Below are 18,720 nucleotides of genomic sequence, written 5' to 3'. Positions count from 1 at the left end.
ACCTTCTTTATACAACTATTCCTTATCGTAAAGCCATCGGCAAACTTATGGTTTAGTTAAATGGCTTATTTTAATTTACTCTTCTGTGCACGATTTCCATAACATATTGGTAGGAAGAAGCCTCCGTGTGAAAGTCATCAAGTCTGCTCATGGCTTTTCGTTCAAAGTGTCTGTACCTGCTCGGCCTTCAAACTACATTACAACAATCCTTTGTTACATTTCCATATGCTTAGGAAATTCGTCTTACGAGCTCACAATTCTGATTACCTTTGAAAAACTAAAACTAGCAATCCTACTATTCTCTCACCTATGCTTTCTGTGCTTAAAAGAAAATTATATATATATAATACATCAGACTACAATACGAACTTTTAACGAAAAATACAGAAAATATGAACAACAAAAACATTTCTATAATGACTGAGATGGACTAAATTTGTTTTCATCAGCACGGAGTGCTCGCTCATTAACGCGTGAAATCGAAATATTGGAAAATGAGCCTGGCATGCCAAAAACCCATTAGGAAAAATAAAATGCTGCATTCGGAGCAATATATTGATAAATAAACGAGATGCAACGAACAGGCTGAATCTCTGAAAGTTACTTGCGGCAAAAAACTTAAGCCAGCGAATTTTACAGAGAAAGTTGCTCGCTATAAGTATTATGCAAGGCCATGGGAGAGAAAGAAATCTGCTGGTTTATTGGTATTTGGTGCAATTGATGGGGTAGGTACATAGAGTAATAGCTCTAATTGATTTTTAACGATGAGCTAGCGAGGAAAGTAGGGGGGAACGAGTGCTCGATAAGTAATTCAAACTTTCTTCGGTTCGTTTGTCCGGTGACGTGACGCTATGCGCACAGTAATTTACTGCTTCGACGCATTATATTACTATACATATATATGTATTTGGTAGTTGCATTTGTCGAGCGTCTCGCGTGCACGGTGCAACGTGCACGTCTTCCACACGGAAGCAATTCCTGGTGCCGCGCTCTCTCGACGGCGCAGATGCGAGTTTTGGGAGGGTCTCGTCTCGTCGCGTTCTCGTAGCGTGGCGCCGTGGTGTGTGGTGGTGGTGGCCCTGCCCGAGCGAGGGCTCGCTCAGCAGGCACCGAACGCGGCACACACAGGCGAGGCGAGCAGCTTAACCAACCACCAGCGGCCAGAGCAGAGCCCAGCAGAGAGCAGAAACGTCGATGATCAGTACGCGTGATGCCGCCAAACAGGACGGAGTAGTCTCGCGCACCGCGTGCTCCATGAGATTCCCCAAATCGATTTTCTGCCCCTCCCTCCTCTCGTCTGCTGGTCGTCCGCGATAAAAAGAACCGGGCCAGCTCGCCAGATTGGAATAAGCAAACACAGCGAAGAGCTAACTCCCGCAGACTGTTTCGGCATGCGGTGCACTCGTATCAGCGCCTAGTGGCGCATTGCGGATGGCCCAAAATGCACGCTCGCTGAAAGGAGTGCAGAGACCCCATTGAGTGCAGTCCTGCGGTCACAAATCAAACGTAAGTTTCTCCTTCGAGATCTTCGCCAGACGATTACACAATTTTTCATCGAAGGAATAACCAGCTGATTCGTTCGGTGAAATCCTTTCCTCGCTTTAATTTATGAACCATTGACAAATCATGTATCTATCTTTCTTATAACCTTAATTACCGCGTCATGGCTCGTATACCGCAGTAATTAAAAACCTCAAATGAATGAAATCGATTCGAGTGGGAAAGATAAGTAGTTTCTGGTGTTTTTAGCAGGGATTTCGGAGGAGAGAGCGTTGAATTAACAGTGGTGGATAATTGCGGTGCTGTGGTAAGGCTAGTCTACGTCAGCTGAGGTCGTCGAGGAATGAATCGGCTGAGAAGAATCGAGAAAAGGATTCCGCGTGCAATGTTGGTGCGCAGGCAGGGAGACAATTTAGTTGCACAGTAGGAACTAAAATCGGGTGCAGCGAGCCGGTCACCTTGGATGCCGAAGGATTAACAAAAAAACGAGAGCTGTGAAAGCAAAAGCAAAAGTCGAGGGAGGGAGGAGACCGATCGCGCGGTGTGGCGGCTGCTGACCTTGGTCATTGCCTGTAAATAAGAAAAAAAATAATTAAATAAAAAAGGTGGGGTAATATGATGGCCTGTTGGGTGCTATCTGGTATCCTTGGTGCCTTTGTTCTTCTTTACGTTCTCGTCGAGGTTCACTACTTTCTTCGTATGTTTATCACCGTCTTCTTCGCCCGCTTCTGCAAGAAAAAGGTCCACATCCTTGACGAAACATCGGTTTACGGTATGTATACGTCGTTACATAGCTACTCTCCAAACATTGCGTTTTGCAAGTGCGATGTGCTCTCTTAAAGCCAACGAGCATTGGGTCATTGATCGACAAATGTCAAGTTTTTTTACTCAACTTAACCTAACTTTTTCGCGATTGAAATTTTACCAACTCGCTCAACTTCGCATCAGAATTGATTTAATTAAAGTATTTACTCCGTTGTGCAGGCAGGGACGTTATTGAATTCTCTTGAAAGACGTTTTATCGATGCTCCCCTATCCTCGATGCGGTTATCAGCATTCTGTGTAAAGTCTGTTACATACGCGCGAAGAATTGTTGAATGATTATTAGAAAAAAGTAGTCTGCTTTATACATCCAAAGTGTAGTAGAATTTTTTCTTTATTTCGTTGAAACGCGATAATTAACCTCTTAATTTGACCTGAATTTTTATGAATTTAGCTAGACCATGATTCATTCGAAGAAGATTTACTATTCGCAAACAGATATTTAATTAATGCCAAAGGATTCCTCGATTTGAATAATTTATACGCTCTTTTGATTAATATTGGCTCATATTTCTCTTCGTGTAAATAGGCAGCTTTCAAAGCAGTGTAATAATGATCGAAAGGCTGTCTTTGCACTGACTAAACTTGAGTATTTCTTCTTTTTTTTAATTTTTTTTCTCTCAACATTCCGGTCTCATTCCACGTACTCAGGAAGTTTAACAATTTAATAATAGCTGAACGTATTTACCCAACAAACTATCTCGTAGTGCGTCACTTTAACTGCGCTCGTATAGATTTAACATGCATGAGAAGAGGACTGTTGCTCGATACGTTCAAGGGGTCTATATAACACAATAATTTTCGAATCCTTACAATGTCCCTTCTTATCTCGCTAAACCTTGACCTACGTCACGCAAATTGGCTGACCGGCGAGATCCCCGCGTGTCTTCTATTTAGAAGAGTATTGATTTCTACGGCGTTTCATTAAAAACACAAGGAAGCTAGTCGCGCGTCCAATCCATTGATTCGTCTCGACAAATCCAGTCGGAAATTATTCACGATTCTAAGAAATAGATTTTTTCCTTACACAGTGGACACAGTCATCCCATAACCTTTGTAGTAATAATAACATAATTAACGATAAAATTTTTTATCGCTTTTTTTTTTTTTTTCTAAGAATCTCTGCACATTACAGGTATTTGCACAACGACGGACGTAGATACGCTCTTGTATCACATGAATAACGCGAGGTACCTGCGTGAATTGGACTTTGCCAGAGCGGATTTTTATGAAAGGACAAATCTCTATCGGGAAATCTGCTCCCAGGGCACAGGCGTCGTTCAAGGTGCAGCCACGATTCGTTACAGACGTTTCTTGAAACCACTGTCCATTTACAAAATTACATCAAAGGTAATTCTCCTACGAACACTTTGATTCCAATTAATATTCAGATATTTAAGAGTGTTAAATACGAAAGAGTCATTATAGGATGACTCGATGTAAGAAAAAACTATAATAGTTTCAATCCTTGCGCAATCTTATCGATAAAACTATTTTGAAACAGGCAAGTGTCCATCAACCAAGCTTAGCTTTCGTTTCGGCTTGGACAGTTTGGCGGAAAATTTGGTTATTTCAAGAACGTGTATGAAAAAGCTATTACCAAGATTTCGTACGTTTCAAATGGAGATTTTAGTGTCCCACTTATGCTATTCTCTTTGAGAACGTGTCTTCGCGCAATACACGATCGAAATTCTACACTGACATCTCATTTAGTTTCAAAATAAACTTTCTTTAACGTTTCGTCCTGTCAAGAACTGCGATTCCCTCTTCTCTCGTATCCCTAATTTTTCACACCAACAAGTATTAACATTGAAGTTGATTATTTTTCTAGATAATCTATTGGGATGATAAATCTGTCTTTATGGAACATCGATTTATCACGCCTAGCGATGGCTTTGTCAGAGCGATTGCAATTTGTCGACAAAGGCTTCTGAATTGCAGTGCAGAAACAGTCATGGGTACCTTATTGGATCGAGATATCAAGCAGAATAGTATAAGAGAGCCCGGAGTCGTCCAGGTAAGGAAATCTCACGAGGTTGGGTAGATTGTTGGTCCTCGATAGTGCTGCATGGTAATAACCGAACCAGCATTGCTCCGAATGGCACTATTGAGAGGCTGCACTGCGGCAATTAGATGGATCGTTTTTAATAATGGCCAAATTTGGATTTAGGTATCTCACGTGAGACCACAGATGCCGGCGGAAGTAGCCAAATGGTTGGAGAGCAACGAGATATCTTCTGTAAATCTCAGACAATCGACAGGCGAGGACAATTGCTGACACAAGGATGACGCGACCTCAGTCGCGAATGGTATTGTTCAAGTGCCGATTTACACGACCACAACCGTGTAATCTATTCCAGATACTGACTCTATTAACTAATCTCATAGAGCCGTCGCGCATTGTTATTCTGTTTTACAATAATCTACTGTAAATGTACAGTGGTAGCACCAAGTGTAATAAACGCAATGAAGCGCTTAGGACAAAACCGCATTACTATAGCATAATCCTGCTGACCGAATATTTCGTATGAGAATGTACTTAAAAGTAGATGATAATTTCATAAAGTTTTCTTTGAAACTCGGGGCGATTGTGTAAAATTGTAATGGACCAGTGACTCGTATAGTACATAAGGAAATGCTAAGAAGAAACTCAGGAGACGTCTAATAGATTAATCATTTGTTTAAATATTATTTATAAAATGTTGAAAATAGTGTCGTACTTTGTCACGACGACGCTACGAATGACACAACGCGTTGGCCTATTGTTAAATTTTAAATACCTCTTGTAATCTCGAGTGAGCGTTGTTAATTATTTAGTTACAATAAGTACTAGGAAGTAGTCTCATTAAGATTCTAATCTAACTAATTGAATGATAAAACATTTCTTGGACATGCCTCCTTCCAATATTTCGTCAATATTATTCGTGAGAAATTAATGGGGCATTAGTTGCAAGAAAGAGAAAGAAACCTTCTAGAGTGTTTCTGGCACATTGATGTATTCTTATCCGTTAATTTAGTGATAACTAGTGCAGGCATTATTTGGCCAAAGATTTAGATAAAAGGAAAAATGTTTCGTTGCACCATGTACGTGAATGTCATGTATTCTCCACTAAAAGCTAAGAAAATTGTAATTTCTTCTCCACGCTATGATTTATTATACATGTGTTACATGGAGAAGAGAAATTACAAGTTTCTAGCGACTGCGTCTGAATTTATAATCGAAAATATTTTTATCGTCGAAATTGCAAGCGTAAATGAAACACAATTGTTCAATCCACCGATAATTTATTGATGTGACGAAATCGCACGTGTACCTTTGTTATAAATAAACCTTATCTTTATCTTTTTCATCATTCAGTGTGAATTTTTATCCAATACTTAGGCTAGTAGCTTCCAAGTGTTTAGGCAAAAGTTTTTACCGAGCGAGCGCGCTTGCTTCTTTCTCGCCAGTGCCCAGTATTTATAGTGGTAAGTTACTGGACGAGCGAAACCAGTTTCGCTTCTCTACACGTTGAACGGTATTCGCTCGTGTATAAACTGTAGGAATTTCTGACTCGTCAGTTGTTAGACGGCCGTTGGTGGGACGAGTAACAGCTTTGGATTCCTTTAACTCGATTCTCCTTCTTTTTCCGCAGGAACCGAAAAAATCATCTTAAAAAATGGTTTGCGCCTGCACAGCGGTCATACTGCTCCTCCTCTACATTGTTTTCGACGTCAACTATTTCCTCAGGATCATATTCACTGTTGGCTGGGGAAGAATCTTTGAGAAGAAGAAGAGAATTTTCGACACCACTACGATCTATGGTATAAACTCAGATTTTGACTATTCATCCTAATCCACGATCGAAAACGTGATACTTCTTCTCAGTTATATTCAAATCGAGTTCTAATGTCTTGTGCTTGGAGCCACAAAAAGTGATTGATACCGGTCTGGAAATACACTTTGACGTCATTGATATCGAATCTACAATGCGTATAATAATGTGGAGTTTAAGTTGATCTCTCAATCATATTGTTATCATTTCACAATAATAAATTGATTTTCTTATGACAATTCACACATCGGTGCTTTAACTGCACAAAGGGGTATAAGGTCGATGTGTAATGGAATATAATGAATCAGCATACTCGTTTCCGTTTTGATCAAGATTTTATTATAATTCTCAAGGAGCGATTTCGTAATAGATGTTATAATCTTGCATGTATATATGCCTAACGTATGCGCAAGCGATTCACTGATTAAGTAAACATCTAAAATATGTATTTATTTCTGGATAGGTATATGTACTACCCAGGATGTTGATATGGTATTCAAACACATGAACAACGCTCGATACTTGCGCGAATTGGATTTCGGACGTTTCCACTACTACGATAGATCGGGTATTTATGATGCAGTGTCAAAAAGGGGAGGTGGGGCAGTTCAAGGTGCATCGTCCGTCAGGTATAGGCGAGCTTTGCCTCTTTTCACGCCGTACAAAGTTACTACCAAGGTAAGCAAATTTTTATTGACCAAAGAAACACCGGAGAGAATTTTATTGCTATGCACAAGCGTTCCGCGAAGGACGACGCACTGATCAAACGAATCTTTACAGATGCTGTACTGGGACGATAGAAATTTCTACCTGGAGCACGAATTTATCAGTCTATCGGACAATTTCATACGTGCCGTTATTCTGAGTAAACAAACTGTCACTGGTTTGAAGGTTCCAATGTCAGAGATCATTGCCGAGGTTGATCCAGAAGCTCGTAGGCCGGAGCCGAACAAGGATCTCCAGCTGTGGATGGAATCTATGGAGGAGTCGTCGAAAAAATTGAAGAAGGAGAAATAATTTAGTTGCACAAGTGTCTTAAATATTAATGTGATTTTTCTTTTATATTCGAGCTACTGTACATTTTGTTGACCTGGGTATTTAAGCGAATTTTTAATATTTATTTACTCCTATTTGTTTTATAATACTATTTAATGTCATAATACTTTTTACATGACTTTGTAAAATGACGCATAAACCATTAAGGCCTGCCACAATGTTTATCTACGAGTTATGAATATTTAACGTGTGCGAAGTAAAAAGAATTTGATTATTAGAGGGATAGCTGATGCACGGTGGATGTACAGTGAAATCTGATTAGGTGATAGGAGATGGGGCTGGTTGAGAAAAGCGAAAAGAGGAAATCATATTGGCTAACTAACTGTACGAACAGCAGCGCGTTTCCCACGCTATTTTCCACGATAGGACATTGTTGGGCGTAGTGTAGAAGGAACCGACAGATGGCGATGCTAGTCCCGTTACTAATTCCGCTCACAGTGGTGAACGGATGTGCTGCGGGTCTCGGAACGCAAACGGTGCAGTCGATCCGCGAACTCGAGACCTGCTGTAAACGCAGTTCTCGACCTTGTAACTTTGCTCTCCATGATCCTCTCGTGATAGACCTAGTGCCACTAGATTCTCATCGGAACGGACTCGTCGGCGATCACCGTATAACTTCCGGTGAGCCCCCATATCTTTTCTTAAATCACCCCATGCACAAATCGCTCCTCCAATAAAATCACAATTTTTCACCGATGAACTTGGCACGGGTATTACCTCAATTTCAAATAAAAATTTCACCTACTTTCTACATACTATTTATTTTATTATTATTACAAGACTGATAGTCTTGGATCAAATGCTCGGTCTATCGCCACGTTGCAGGCTGCGCATTATTACTAATACTCTCGATGCATATATAATATTTTTCACACTTTCAGCGGAAAACGATGATTGTGCTTACGTTCCTATATAAATCGGTCTTTACTTGGCTCGTTCGGTAGCGGATTTACATTTATGACACTTTACACCGTAGCGGCATGCGCGCGGATAAAATTACGCGATAACATCACAATGTTTGTCAAATGTTTGTTGGCCAAAGTATCTTCAATGTGTTCGCCATCTGATATCTTCTTTAAATTATAATTTAAATTGTTTTTTACAAGTAAGATTGTGTGTTGACTTTCGCTCTCTCCCTCTCTAATAAATATATACCGTATATTAAATATATATATATATATATATACATATATTATAAAATAGAATTTCCTGAATAAAGTTAGCATCGTTTAACGCCTAGCAAAGTCGCGCAAGCAGCGCGTATCTCGAGGCTTCATCATTAAGTTTGATGAGATGATTTAGATGCCGACGGAAAGAATTAATTCGTTGTCAGCGAACTGTCGCAACCTGACGGCCGAAACCATTAGGTTCGTTTATTTATGGTTCGGCTGACCGCTTATGCGCTCTGCTGCGCGTGAAAACTCGGCCCGCGCGTCTTCTAGGATCCACCTATTGGAACTTTAAACCTTTACCACCACCACCACACTTATTGACACACGCGAACAATGCTAGCATATAAAAACCCAAGTATAATCGCGCCAAGAAGACTAATTACCCGTAGGAGAACCGATTTAACGGCGAAAGACAGTACCTTGAACAACGCTAAATGCTTTGTAAAAATGTTCTTTTATAACAATGTTGCACGATTACACAATGTACGGTATACATATAAACATTTGTTACAATCGGAAAAATAATAAACCAATATAGATACTCGTGAATAACACAATACGGAATTCACCTGATGAATCACAGCAGCAGCAGCCGAATAAGATTGCCGTGGGATCCTCGGTCGAATTTTAATTAGCGATAGACATATTTTATCGTGGAGATTGATCGTGCGACCGAGGCTCGCGTCGATTTCTCTACCCATTGTGCTCTCTTTCTCGGAACAATTGGTAAACTTTTCTCGCGCGCGAGCGAGCGAGCGAGCGAGCGAGCGATCCTCGTGCATCGTAAAATTCTCGTCCTGAAAATGGAAAGGACTATATATATACATATATATAAACGTGCGGCAAGTTGAGGTTAGAGGGTTACCCGGAAGATTGAGAGAGACCGCAGGCAAGTTCAGGTAGCTGAAAGAGAGAGAGAGATACACAAGGAACAGGGGGGCTTGTAGTCGAGATCGATGTAAGAGGATCAAAGGGCAGATCGATCAGTGCTAATAGCTGTCATGAATGTCAGTCTTTGTTCCGTCTTCCTTTTCTCAATTACGTCACGTGAGAAGCTGAGTGTATGTATAGGAAGCGTAAGTGTGCGCGGATTCGATTCGCTGGATGGAGAAGGTGTAAAGAAATGAAAGCGGGTGGTAGAAATGGGGAGAGCGAGAGAGAGAGAGAGATGGAGAATCGTGTCGCAGCATTCACAACGGTAGAGCGCGAGGCGAGAGGTGAGGTAGGGAGGATCATAGATGATCTCGCAAATTGTCCGCAATTGGCAGGAAGTCGAGTGCAGGGGAACCGTTTGTACGCCCCCTTGTATGTACTCTCTTCGACGTTCATTAGTTGGTCGCTGCCTCTGCCTGCAGTTCCATTTCGCCAGCACGAATTGATTTCAAGTACGATCGCATCTGCCCGTGTGCCCCCCTTTACCACTGATCCAAATTAACCCAAACCTCCAATCCACCCATATTTACATACATATATATATATATATACATAATATACTCGAGATCCTGTAGCGTCAAAAGAGAAAATCAAAAATTGTACAAATCGCTCCGCTTTCTCATCCTCGTTTTTCACTCTTTCTTTGCTTTTCACGATCGTCGCGGCGTTATCCGGATCAAAGAAAAACTGCCGAAGGAAAACATCACACGAGTTTATTAGAGAGACGACAGGTATTAGCGCGGTGGCGTTCCGTTATGACTGGAATTGAATTCAAGTAACGGTCTTGGCGCATTTTCTAAGAGATCCTCGCTCGCGTCGTTTAATCAACCGCGTATGACAATGTTTCATGCCCAACACCTGTTCATTATTCTTCTTGCACAATTTATGCTATTTTTCCTTCTCGCTCGACGTTCGATGCAATTTTTCCACTACCTCGTTTTTAAAGTATACCTCTCTCTCTCTCTCTCTCTCTCTCTTTCTCTTCGCCATTTCTCGTGGTTATATAAATATTATATATAGATTATTAACGTTTCACAATTTCGCGTCTTAGCGCCGCGATAACCAATAAGAGGCCACCGGAGGTTTTCTGGGACACCGCGCGACAAACCGCGAAGCGGGTTTTCTCAAATGGCAAACGCGAATCTTTTGTTCAAACACTCGTATACTCATCCCCACCTAACGTAGTTAGAGACCTCGCACTCTCAGCAAACTATCTCGCTATGAGGTTGTAACGCTTGATAAGCAGAATCAATATTGTAGTACGATTCTGATAAGGTTTACGATTCGTGGGTGGAGGGGATATTCGAGACTCTCGACTCTCGTCACTTTGAAAAAACCTCTCGCAATAATACTCTGTCATTTACGTACTCCAAATGAATGAACCATATATCATTTGTTTTCTACTACTTTTCCAACGAGTTTCTATATATATATATATATATATACATACAGAGCAAAGATGGCTTTTTGAAAAATTGCTGCTGCATGTCGCGAGAGACGTTTCTCGTTGTGCGCTTTCACGTGCATGTATAGGGGCACACGAAACATTATAGTAATTTTAATAACGAGTGTATTCGTCTGCCCCCTGTTGTTTATTCGGAGCATATAGTCGCGAGTGGACGCGCTGAGAGGTCTCCAACGGTGAACAACTGCAGTAGTTGGAATAGGATTAGAGAAGCCGATAATCCCTCTCTCTCTCTCTCTCTCTCTCTCTCTCTCTCTCTCTCTCTCTCTCTCTTCCTGCTTTGCATGCTCGAGCCCTGAGAGAAAACTTAATAATTCAGTGAAATCGACTGCCAGTGTTAATTACCGCAGACTCATCCCGCTGCAGGTAATTCTACCCGAGAGGGCAAGAGAAAAAATCCGCTATTTTCTTGAAAGGTACAGTCCGCGCAAGACAAATCTGGAGCATCTCGCAAGTCTTGTTTTATTTCAATATTCGCGTTGCATTGTAGGACCTTCGGAAACCACTGAACGAGCGCAAGAAACACTAAAAACCTCTGAACCATTGAGATTCCAGAAAGAAAATCTCGAAAAGCTTGCACAATCCGTAAGAGTTCCACAAAGATACTATATAAAATACTGCGGTGTTACTGCAGCATACAATTTAAATGTTCAAACCATTCTTCCGAGAATTTTAATGATAAAAATAGGGACTGTTCGTTTTCGGTGCCGCAGTCTTCGACCAACCCATAGTGAAATTATCTTGGATATATAGTATGTCTGGCCTGATGAAAATGTCTGCAGAATCTTTTAGAAGGTTTGCGTGGGTGGAAGACCGAGCCCTTTAAGCCCTTTCGCTTTTTTACCGCGGAGGTGGGTCTGTGTATAGGTGAAAGAGAGCTCTCGGTTGCGGGGTCCCGTTAGAGGACCTAGAAGGCCCACTGGTTGCTCGCTCCGGACGCTTCTCTTCTACTCGCTCACTGATATGCTTTACCACTTCGCAACGGATCCTCGAGCAACGAGGATCTGCTGTCGCAGCTCCGTTCAGTTATCCGCGACACGCGCTCGCAGTAACATTTTAAAAGTGCTCCATGTAGTGCCGACTTACTTTAAATAAAAAAAGAAGCAACAAACAATCTCACCTGAAATTCATCGAAAAACTGACATGAGTACTTTGACTATATTTCTATAAGGTCGATTATGGTTTGCACAGATGAATTTTTGCTCGTATTTCTCGCTTGTGTATATATTAATTGGTACCTGGACTTGCAGGAAGGACAACCGATCATTCGCAAGGACCACGAAGGATCCGATCATGGGCCGGACAGGATACACGTGCATCAGGCACGTTTTCTGCTCCCTCAACGTTCTAATCTGGGTACGTAGAAGCTATAGAGACTTGCTTCGCGCAGCTATATGCGAAAAGTACGTTTATTATAACAATCTTGAGGCCACGCGTTGCCCCAGTGGCTATAATAACGAGTCGTTTGCATGGACCAAAAAGCGCGAGCGAAAATAAACGCCTCCCGAGACGCCTTTCTGCGCGTTCTTTGCTTACGAGCTGCCAGACACGCGCGAGTCAGAGATCACCGACAAAAACTCAACGGCCTGTAATAATCATTAATGCAAAAAAATTATTTGCTTCCTTAACAGCCATGAAACATTGTAATTGATGACGAACGATTATATCCTTCAGGCCGGATAATACACCACCATTAATCCAGATTCAATTAACACTTGTAAACACCAATCCTTGAGGATGAATCAACAATATTATTCGTCGAATAAGAAAAAAAAAAAAAAAAGAAAAAAGAAAATATGGTACGTTGATTAAACGTATGCAGAGAGAGAGAGAGAGAGAGAGAGCTGGAAAGATTCAAGAGAGATTCTATCAATATAATTGAGGAGGTGAATCTGCAATGTATATATGTACCTATATTAAAGCGTGGTAGCGAGGGAGGGGTTGAATGAATTTTGTCGATTATAATGGAGAAGCTGACGGATGAAAAGCGACGATTAGAAAAGTAGATGATTGTCCAGCACAAAAAGAGCTTATTGCGAAAGAGTAACAAAGAAAGAGGCGAGTGGAAGCGACGAGCACGGCAGCCCACTCGTCCGATTAAATCGGCGCGCATTGTAATTCGCCATGCATTCCAGCCCAAGCTCCCTCTGTCCTCTCGGATTTATTATTCCACTTGAAATCATCCGCCACGCTAGCCTTAAATAGGACGTTGAACCTCCTGCTCGGACTTTACGGTATACCTACGCGTCAAAATTATTTCATTTAGCGCCCTACACGTCCGAAACATGCAATTACGATCCAAGCTGCGTGTACCCGTAGTATATACATACATATACGACGCGTCATTCTCCGCTACTTACCAATCATTCGGCTTCTTCCTATCTCTGCAAGTATAACATTGAAATTATCGCAATGAAGATTGACAAAAATTACTGCAGCAATACAAGTGACGAGATTTTAGCGTTTGCGCGGTTTATTTAGGTGGATTCACACGTAGCGACAAGATGATTCAAAAGTTATTGCTTCGCGTTCACTGTACTATACTATACAGTGTTAGGCTTGGTTCACATTAAATCACTTAACGCGCTTATGTTACGCGACGTCAAATTTTACGTTGATTTACACGTAAGAGCCACGTACATATATACGTACGACAAATCACATATAGGACTATATGTTGCCTTTCGCAGATTTGTAAATTTAACGCAACGCAATCCTATGTGCTTTACCGGCGTACGTCGAACTTGCGTGTAAATCAACGTAAAATTTCGCATAAAGTAACGTAAAGGCGCCAAGTGATTTTATGTGCGTTAGGCTTTGAGAGTGGAAGTCGCAATAAGCGGCACACTTAAGATAGATATGTACTTTTAACTAATTGAACGTTTTGCTAATTAAAATACATGTGCACGAATGAGTCAAAAATGTCTGAAGGGACACAGTAAATTCTTGGAAAGGACCAAATGCATCAGCGGAATTTTATAAGAGTGAATAATTATACTAAAAATAATGAAGATGTAAGCGCCAAAACTGAAAATATATAAAAAATTGCACATGTTTCTATTCTTAATATAGCAATGTACTAGTGTGAGACACGTTTGCATTGTATCGCACCGATATTTATAACAAGAAGAAAGAAACCCCAACTTTTATCGCGTTTATATGCACAAACCCACTCTTACTCACCCAGGAATCTTAATTCCAACTGTCGTAACGCGAAACAACGGAAGAACGTCACTTTCTTTTGGTTTATCAGAGCGAATTTTAATTATGTTCATGCAACGCGCGTATGCAATTAATTCATAATAGCCTTAAGAGTCTAAATAGGCCTCGTGGAAATTGTACATCGAGTTCTCCATTAAGGATGCTGATACAATTTTGCACGTGGGAGTCTCGGTTAATTATTTGGCCATGCAAAATGGTAGTTGGACTGTTAACCGAAGCTTGACAGGATCGAATAATCATCCGTCACTTATGCATCAGTGATCGTTTATTACAACAGTAATTATTATATATATATATATATATATATATATATATATATATAGTAGATAAAGAGTACATAACAGTGCAATTGACTAAATTGTCCCAAAGGTCAATATCCTTGGTGAATGTGAACGCGACCGTCGGCCCAGTTCGGGTTACCCAGAAACTCCATATTCCGCGCGTTATGTGGGTAGACGACAGCGATTCAACTCGACTCTGCGTTGAACAGTAGATAAACCATCGAGAAACGACCTCTCCTCCTCCCTCCCTCTTCCAAACCCGTCCTTTTCACGCAGTTTCCGGTATAAAATAACGCTCGTAAAGTAAAAACGACGGCATTGAATGGCAGGCAAGTTTCGAACTATATGTTTGGCGTATTACCATTTCTTAAGCAGGTATATAACGGTAGAATAATCAGTGGATTATCCTCTATCCCATTATTTCGTCAAGCGTTTAGCACCGACCGGCTTACACACTACAGTTAAAGGAAATGCGTCACGGATCATTTTCCAGAAACTTTTCAGTAAATTCAACGAGGTGCCTCGAGAAGCGAGTGCAGTATATATACATATAAGATTTGGAGAGAAAGCGGAAATGGAAAAGAAATTGTGAAAGGCTGGATGGGTCGTTCCAACGAAGACTATATATATACCATTTAGTTATTAGAAAATATGAAGAATTTCTTTATAACATTCTTTGGCACGTTGATGGAGTTTGCCCTTTTTTTGGCAGCTATGCGCTTGTGGAATTTTAGGAGCTGGCCTGTGGTTGAGATTGGTCTATTCCGGATATACGACCCTGGTACCACAGTACAGCTTCGCCTCGGCCGATTCGCTGCTGCTGGCAGCCGGAGGGCTCACGTTCGTCATTGCATTCTTCGGGTGCTGCGGTGCGTGGTTCCAGTCTAGGTGCATGTTAATTACGGTCGGTAAATATGAAATTCTCTCTTTCTCTCCCCAATATCCTCCAATTTCCTTTCCTTCCATCCGTACTTCCCATCGATGAAAAGGTTTTACCTCTCCTTCCTGTATACTTATTTCCACGTGCAACATCCTCCAATGAGAAACATTACACCGATTCCCATTTTACAGTCTATTTATTAGCCTGCACTATATGTATATATATAGTTTATATCGACAAGTGAAAGAATAAAATAAATTAACGTTGGATAAATTTGCAGTATTTCAGCTTGGTAATCTTGATGTTCCTAGCTGAATTTATGCTAGGCACTCTAGCCTTCGTCTTCAGAGAGCACCTGGCGAGGACTCTAAAGGAGGAATTGTTGTACGGTATAGAGAAGCATTACAATATTACCAGAGAGCCTGGAACGCTTCCCGCAGTCTGGGACCACATACACACGGAGGTGAAGACACTGACACTCTAATTTAACAGTAGAACCAACCACTTAGAATACTCTCGGCTTACTTTTACAATCTTGCTTCTCTCTTGACCATCCATCCGCTGCTCAGCTACCTTATCGACCAAGCGAAGCTTGTATCCGTTGGTAAAGCGAGCCGCCCACGCGAGTATCATTATATATATATATATATATATATATATATTATTTTTTTACACCGAATTCTGATATCCTCTACATGAATTATTTCACATTTATTTATATATTTATAAAGCAAACGGAGGTACAATAATTTTTATTAATTTATTTGCACAGTTCCACTGTTGCGGTGTTCGGGATTACACGGATTGGTTCCAGATCGAGGCTTGGCCTACCGAGGATCGAGTTCCAGATTCTTGCTGCATGAGACGCGAGAGATATTGCGGTAGATTGGATGCTGAGGGAAGAAACAAAGAGCTCTGGTACAAAGAAGGCTGCATGTCGGCCATAGAAATGTGGCTAGTGACGAGGCTCCACGTAATTGGAATAGTTGGCCTGGTCGTGGCGTTTCTTCAGCTATTCGGCCAAGTGGCCAGTATGATACTCTTCTGCACCGTCAGGCACAAGAGGTCCTCTCACACCTACAAGAGCTACGACACCGCCACTACCTAGAATTTCCGCTGGATCTTGGACGACACAGGTGTCTGAGATCCATCCTCGTCTCTATACGTCGATCTATAGAAGAGAAAATACAGGAAAGAAAAGAAGATCGAGGACTATATTTATTTCGTTGATATTAGGACCGATCGCGAGAATCTCTATAGTGAAGTTTTAGCGAATCAAAGTATTTCGTGCTTTTAGATGTGCATGGCCATTTCATCGGGGTCAGCAGTTTTCCATTAAATTTTAAAGATATTATAGTTGCTCGAGTATGCGTTTGTTCCAGTCCACTGGACGGAATGATACTTCCGTTCGGCGGGCCCCAGTATATACGATCCGCGCATCAGGATCGATGAAGCGCGGATCCAGCGATCCTCATTGGAGCACGTGCCTGTAAAATGCATGCGAGTGGAATAAATCGGTCGTCGACCGGATTCTAGCGTAGCCAAATCGGCGATTTCGCCACTATTAGTACGCTGATCGTTTTGTATGATCGATCAACCGTAGAAACGTACAGTAACGCGACAGTTTAATTCCGCGAGAGTTGCACTTTTTAGAAAAATGTATCCTTCGCAATTTGTCCCGTTAAGCTTCCTTCTACCTACCAAAAATCAATCTCTCTCCCTCTCTCTCTCTCTCTCTCTCTCTCTCTCTCTCTCTCTATTTATTACGAAGCTGCACTGCGTATCCTTTCATTTAACAAGACTTGCAAAAATTTGTATGACTATCGTCGATCCATGCGAGATCGGCTCGAGAAAACCATTGCGTTGTCGAGGGATTGCGCGATAATCGTGATATGTTACATATTGTTTATCGAATAAATAATATATTTATACGAACGTTAATGTAGTAATTTTAGTCGCAAAGTTGTAACAATATTTGTAAATTATAAGACACACGAAAACCGATGGATAATAATTATATTGATATCACTGCAGTCCAATGAGACGAGCGCCAATTTGGTTGAGAGCTTCTGTGAGGGAACGCGAAGTCTTCTTCGCGGCGTTTATGGGCAGCTGCAAAATTCATTCCATATGAATTTATTTTTACATTTCACTATGATCATAAGAATAATGTTATTACAGAGAATACTGACGTCCACGACTGTGTTTAGGAAATTGCTGAGGCCCTCGAAGCCCCCAACGAGAGCTCTGCCAATTCCAATGAACTGATCGCCGGAATTTCCATACTTTTCCTTCTCCGTGATACCGTCGACCAGCGGCGTTGGCTTGAGGAAATTTTCGAGCAATCCCCTCACCGGTTTCGGTGCCTGCTTTTCCAGTAATCCTTGCTTACCTTCGCTCTCCAATTGCACGGTCTCGCGAGTGTACGAGTGGTACTTGGACAGGGGTGGCGGGGTCTCGGGGATAACTAGATCACCGTGTCCATGATCCGGGATCTCTGCTTGCTCTATAGCAGAGACAACGTTGTCCCTAGCCTCGCTTGCAATCAACTGGCAAAAAATCATAGTCGTGTTAGTGATAAAACTGTACAACGCGATGACTAGTCCTTGCAGCAGCAGACTGCGATATATTGCGTTATAGGATTTTTGCGCTCAGGATTGTAATGCTGGGTTGGCTCAATATGTACAAGCGCGTGGTTTAATTCTATGTACAAGAGAGTTAACATTTCATCGAAGACTTTCAGCTTTTAGCGAGAGGGACCAGTCTGTTCGCTATGCTTCATTTAATTACCTCGACTTGATCGGCCACGATGTTTCTTGCCAACGAAATCGAATTGACTAATCGACCCCTGCCGAACCGTATTGCGTCCATCAAGCGACCTAACAACTCCTACAAAAACCCAATGGATTGTGTTTTCCTCCTTTTCTCCTCTTTCATTTTTACTATCCCATCGATCGAGCGTATTATTCTCATTCTCGAATATTCCTCGTTATCTTTAATCACCGATCTACGCGATTTATTATTTTTTTCTTGTTGTTTTTTTCTTTTTTTTTTTTTTTTAATGAAAATACTTTACGGAATAATTAATTTCTAAGAGTATTCATACTTGGCCTCGTTGGAGTCTCGTTATCGGCTGTGGTGTAGTTTTTGGCCTAGCTACTGCAGAGTTGAGCGATATTTTCGTAGGTTCCTCGGCTGGTCTACTCGTGATAGTATCGATATACACCAGTAAGACAAATATCATTAAAAATTTCCACATCTTCGATTACCGTAATTCCAACGTCCTCCTATTTTACAATATCAGTTATTTGTTTAGTTACTACAAGGAAGATCTTGAAAAGTATAGTGTTAGTTACATTACATATCAAATATTTCATTTATAACAAAGCCTCCGCAGAGTTATTAAAACTGACAGAGCCATTAGCCAGGAATGCTATAGCTATTAGAATTATATATATATATATATATGTATATAGATTTAGTTACGTAAAGCTGTGTTTTAAGGAATCGTTCAATTTTACAGTTCTGTTAAACGTCTCAATGACTTACTTGAAATTGCCTGCAAGAACGCGTA

General features: G+C 41.2%; 4 protein-coding genes across 7 annotated transcripts; 3 read left to right on the top strand and 1 right to left on the bottom strand.

The window, feature by feature from the left end:
* The first annotated feature begins 804 nt into the window (after positions 1-804).
* LOC136783462 (protein THEM6-like) lies at positions 805-5,675 on the top strand. Of its 2 annotated transcripts, none has more exons than XM_066743662.1 (5): positions 805-1,506; positions 1,753-2,272; positions 3,458-3,672; positions 4,154-4,339; positions 4,493-5,675. In XM_066743662.1, the coding sequence occupies exons 2-5, from the start codon at positions 2,116-2,118 to the stop codon at positions 4,598-4,600; spliced, it is 666 nt and encodes a 221-aa protein (XP_066599759.1). In that variant the 5' UTR covers positions 805-1,506; positions 1,753-2,115; the 3' UTR covers positions 4,601-5,675. The 2 variants fall into 2 exon arrangements, with proteins under 2 accessions (XP_066599759.1, XP_066599750.1); XM_066743653.1 differs by having other exon boundaries at positions 1,750-2,272.
* Positions 5,676-5,837: 162 nt separating this feature from the next.
* LOC136783478 (protein THEM6) lies at positions 5,838-7,355 on the top strand. The gene is made up of 3 exons (XM_066743673.1): positions 5,838-6,126; positions 6,601-6,815; positions 6,918-7,355. The coding sequence occupies exons 1-3, from the start codon at positions 5,982-5,984 to the stop codon at positions 7,152-7,154; spliced, it is 597 nt and encodes a 198-aa protein (XP_066599770.1). The 5' UTR covers positions 5,838-5,981; the 3' UTR covers positions 7,155-7,355.
* Positions 7,356-7,499: 144 nt separating this feature from the next.
* On the top strand, positions 7,500-17,058 carry Tsp5D (Tetraspanin 5D). Of its 3 annotated transcripts, XM_066743641.1 has the most exons (7): positions 7,500-7,814; positions 11,099-11,179; positions 11,254-11,348; positions 12,014-12,119; positions 14,979-15,170; positions 15,427-15,609; positions 15,919-17,058. In XM_066743641.1, the coding sequence occupies exons 4-7, from the start codon at positions 12,057-12,059 to the stop codon at positions 16,252-16,254; spliced, it is 774 nt and encodes a 257-aa protein (XP_066599738.1). In that variant the 5' UTR covers positions 7,500-7,814; positions 11,099-11,179; positions 11,254-11,348; positions 12,014-12,056; the 3' UTR covers positions 16,255-17,058. The 3 variants fall into 3 exon arrangements, with proteins under 3 accessions (XP_066599738.1, XP_066599720.1, XP_066599729.1); XM_066743623.1 differs by lacking the exons at positions 11,099-11,179; positions 11,254-11,348 and having other exon boundaries at positions 15,919-17,056; XM_066743632.1 differs by lacking the exons at positions 7,500-7,814; positions 11,099-11,179; positions 11,254-11,348 and adding an exon at positions 11,625-11,934 and having other exon boundaries at positions 15,919-17,057.
* A 108-nt stretch (positions 17,059-17,166) lies between these two features.
* LOC136776584 (uncharacterized) lies at positions 17,167-18,405 on the bottom strand. Its single transcript, XM_066732220.1, has 4 exons — positions 18,253-18,405; positions 17,937-18,035; positions 17,339-17,695; positions 17,167-17,258 (listed from the first exon to the last, which is right to left on the bottom strand). Exons 1-4 carry the CDS (start codon positions 18,403-18,405, stop codon positions 17,172-17,174), a joined length of 696 nt encoding a protein of 231 aa, XP_066588317.1. The 3' UTR covers positions 17,167-17,171.
* Positions 18,406-18,720: the final 315 nt, after the last annotated feature.

The sequence above is a fragment of the Prorops nasuta genome, unplaced genomic scaffold (genome assembly GCF_024137725.1).
Source record: "Prorops nasuta isolate Cenicafe-Biocafe unplaced genomic scaffold, Cenicafe_Pnas_1.2 PNAS00002, whole genome shotgun sequence".
Lineage (NCBI taxonomy): Eukaryota > Metazoa > Arthropoda > Insecta > Hymenoptera > Bethylidae > Prorops > Prorops nasuta.
This window is presented reverse-complemented; position numbering and strand designations above follow the sequence as displayed.

Coding starts and splice junctions, on each gene's coding strand:
- LOC136783478 (XM_066743673.1), top strand. CDS start 5,982: ATGGTTTGCGCCTGCACAGCGGTCATACTGCTCCTCCTCTACATTGTT. Junction 6,127..6,600: donor CGACACCACTACGATCTATG/GTATAAACTCAG, acceptor ATTTCTGGATAG/GTATATGTACTACCCAGGAT. Junction 6,816..6,917: donor CGTACAAAGTTACTACCAAG/GTAAGCAAATTT, acceptor GAATCTTTACAG/ATGCTGTACTGGGACGATAG.
- LOC136776584 (XM_066732220.1), bottom strand. CDS start 18,405: ATGTGGAAATTTTTAATGATATTTGTCTTACTGGTGTATATCGATACT. Junction 18,036..18,252: donor CGAGACTCCAACGAGGCCAA/GTATGAATACTC, acceptor GGGTTTTTGTAG/GAGTTGTTAGGTCGCTTGAT. Junction 17,696..17,936: donor TCGTGGCCGATCAAGTCGAG/GTAATTAAATGA, acceptor ATTTTTTGCCAG/TTGATTGCAAGCGAGGCTAG.
- LOC136783462 (XM_066743662.1), top strand. CDS start 2,116: ATGATGGCCTGTTGGGTGCTATCTGGTATCCTTGGTGCCTTTGTTCTT. Junction 3,673..4,153: donor TTTACAAAATTACATCAAAG/GTAATTCTCCTA, acceptor TTATTTTTCTAG/ATAATCTATTGGGATGATAA. Junction 4,340..4,492: donor GAGAGCCCGGAGTCGTCCAG/GTAAGGAAATCT, acceptor ATTTGGATTTAG/GTATCTCACGTGAGACCACA.
- Tsp5D (XM_066743641.1), top strand. CDS start 12,057: ATGGGCCGGACAGGATACACGTGCATCAGGCACGTTTTCTGCTCCCTC. Junction 15,171..15,426: donor CTAGGTGCATGTTAATTACG/GTCGGTAAATAT, acceptor ATAAATTTGCAG/TATTTCAGCTTGGTAATCTT. Junction 15,610..15,918: donor GGGACCACATACACACGGAG/GTGAAGACACTG, acceptor TTATTTGCACAG/TTCCACTGTTGCGGTGTTCG.